Source organism: Sardina pilchardus, chromosome 15 (genome assembly GCF_963854185.1).
Source record: "Sardina pilchardus chromosome 15, fSarPil1.1, whole genome shotgun sequence".
NCBI classification, from domain to species: Eukaryota; Metazoa; Chordata; class Actinopteri; order Clupeiformes; family Clupeidae; genus Sardina; species Sardina pilchardus.
In genome coordinates this window covers 29,322,430-29,324,929 of record NC_085008.1, presented here as the reverse complement: position 1 = coordinate 29,324,929, position 2,500 = coordinate 29,322,430, and the positions used below count along the sequence as shown (strand labels likewise).

Below are 2,500 nucleotides of genomic sequence, written 5' to 3'. Positions count from 1 at the left end.
GGGTTGGTGTGTGTTATGATTCACTATGTGAATCCCACTTCAAGGTGCTGTGTAGGGCAAAAACAACAACATTATTCTAACACTGCTTTGGATCCGTCTGGGTGACAAGAGCAGGTGAGACAAGACTAAGACTCACCTTTGGTTTTTTACCAAAGAGCCAGAGCTTGTTCTTGGCTTTGCTCATCGAGTGTTTGGGGTCGGGTTTGCCGCCCTCGTTCTTGGGCGTGCCGATGGTTCCGTCCGACCCGGTCCGCTGGATGTTCTGACTGAAGTCCTCGAAGGGGAAGTCGCCCGGAGGCTCGAAGCCGGACTTAAAGGATTCCACCACGATGGTTGAATCCTGAAACAACAAAACCAACCAGACCAAACCAAAAACAACAAAGAGAGAAAATCATTACAGTGGATTTAGACATCCAGACAAGTCATCTGAAATAATGACCATGGCTAACACCAGGTATGAATGCGGAGTGCTCTCTGGGAAAGAGTTATTTGAGAAAGAGCTCCCACCAACTCCTGGGCTCCTTAAATACGCAAGATGAAAAACACCACGCTGACTCCACCCTAGACCTCATTAGACTGAGAGGAATAGGAGAAGAATAATCTCATAAATGAGTTTTAGTCTTGTCAGATACAGTCATATTCACACCACTCAACCTTTGTCCTGGCAGTGGGAGGATGGCTATAGATCTGAGTATGTTTTGCTGTACATCAAACAAATAACGACAAAACAACAACAAAAACAACAACATTAACTCAAAGACATTAAGAAGACATTGTGATTGGAAAACAGCTGTGGTCACTGCATCTGCTGTGGGCGGGTTGGTTGAACGAGTGTTACTGAGGTCAGGCAGTCGCAGAGCCAGTGACCAGAACTCGGGACAGGCGGGAGAAGCTCTTTAGGGGCGTCTGGGGAGTGTGAGCCTGGGCGCAGTGTCTGGATAGGACGCTATGGAGGTCACCGAACAGCTGCACTAGAACTCCTCAGGAGAGACACATCATCACGTCCTCTATAGCTGGAGAAACCAGTCATGTCTCTGTCAAAAGTCTCCATCCATATAGGGGGGTGGTAGTGTATAGCTGGTGTATAGCAAAGATCATAGAGCGCTACGCTCTAGAATCTTTGGTGTATAGAGTGGCAGTATAGTGGAAAACATGCATCCAGGGCCAGAAAGCTTATTAGTTTGATCAGGGTCTGGAGCCTGGAGCCAGGAGCCTCGATTTGGATATAGCCAATTATCGTAGACGATCATGTAATGTTTGGCTCATTGCACACTTAAAAAAGTCAAAATATTATGGTGGATATATCTATTTGTCTGCACCTGGATTTGGGTACTTGTGACATCCAACAAGTCTAGGAGAATAAAAGTCCTAAGATTCAAACATTTAGGTGAAGATGGTCCATTAGTACATCCTGGATGCATCCTTGATGAAACGTTTCAAATTGTCTTGCTACTTCACAAGACATTCCAGTGCCTGCTCTGCACATGTGGCAAGATGTTCACAGAGATTTCACACATCAACCCACCCCAACATCTCCCCGTGCACCAACCCAACCCAACATCTCTCCACCTACATTCTCCTCTCCCTCCCCCACCTCCACATCTCCCCGTGCACCAACCCAACCAAACACCTCTCCACCTACATTCTCCTCTCCCTCCCCCACCTCCACATCTCCCCGTGCACCAACCCAACCAAACACCTCTCCACCTACATTCTCCTCTCCCTCCCCCACCTCCACATCTCCCCCTCGTCTCCACCATGTCTTCCGCTCCACCCAATCATCCTGCCCTTAGCTCACCTTTCTCTCGTCCACGGCCTCCCCCACCTCCACATCTCCCCCCTCGTCCCCACCATGTCTTCCGCTCCACCCAATCATCCAGCCCTTTGCTCACCTTTCTCTCGTCCACGGCCTCCCCCACCTCCACATCTCCCCCCTCGTCCCCACCATGTCTTCCGCTCCACCCAATCATCCAGCCCTTTGCTCACCTTCCTCTCGTCCACGGCCTCCCCCACCTCCACATCTCCCCCTCGTCCCCACCATGTCTTCCGCTCCACCCATTCATCCTGCCCTTAGCTCACCTTTCTCTCGTCCACGGCCTCCCCCACCTCCACATCTCCCCCCTCGTCCCCACCATGTCTTCCGCTCCACCCAATCATCCAGCCCTTTGCTCAACGTTGGACTAAGTTGGCGTGGACTTTTCTGTTTGTTTGTTTGTTTGTTTTATTATGTATTTGACATTTGTTTATTTGTTTGTCTGTCTCATGTCTTGGTGTCACGGGTACGCTGGCGATTACGCCACTCCGTCCGGCATCTTGTGTCTTGTTATTTTGTGAATTTGTTTGTTGTGTTGTCATGGGTACGCTGGCGACTACGCCACTCCATTTCGGCACTGTCTCTGTGTAAAGCGCTTTGGGTTGCACTCAGTGCACGTGAAATGCGCTATATAAAAAAATAAAGTACCTTTCTCTCGTCCACGGCCTTCCCGGCCGACACCATTCC

At 49.8% G+C, this 2,500-nt stretch overlaps 1 protein-coding gene across 3 annotated transcripts in view; it reads right to left on the bottom strand.

Annotated features, from left to right (window-relative positions):
• fnbp1l (formin binding protein 1-like) overlaps nucleotides 1–2,500 on the bottom strand; it is a 70,412-nt gene that overhangs the window by 11,728 nt on the left and 56,184 nt on the right. For all 3 annotated transcript variants that reach the window (XM_062556193.1, XM_062556192.1, XM_062556195.1), the window contains exons 8-9: nucleotides 2,462–2,500; nucleotides 137–340 (exon numbers count right to left, since the gene is read on the bottom strand). The exon at nucleotides 2,462–2,500 is cut by the window's right edge and continues 108 nt beyond it. In XM_062556193.1, the coding sequence (XP_062412177.1) occupies nucleotides 137–340; nucleotides 2,462–2,500 (243 nt within the window). The remainder of the gene's footprint in view (nucleotides 1–136; nucleotides 341–2,461) is intronic.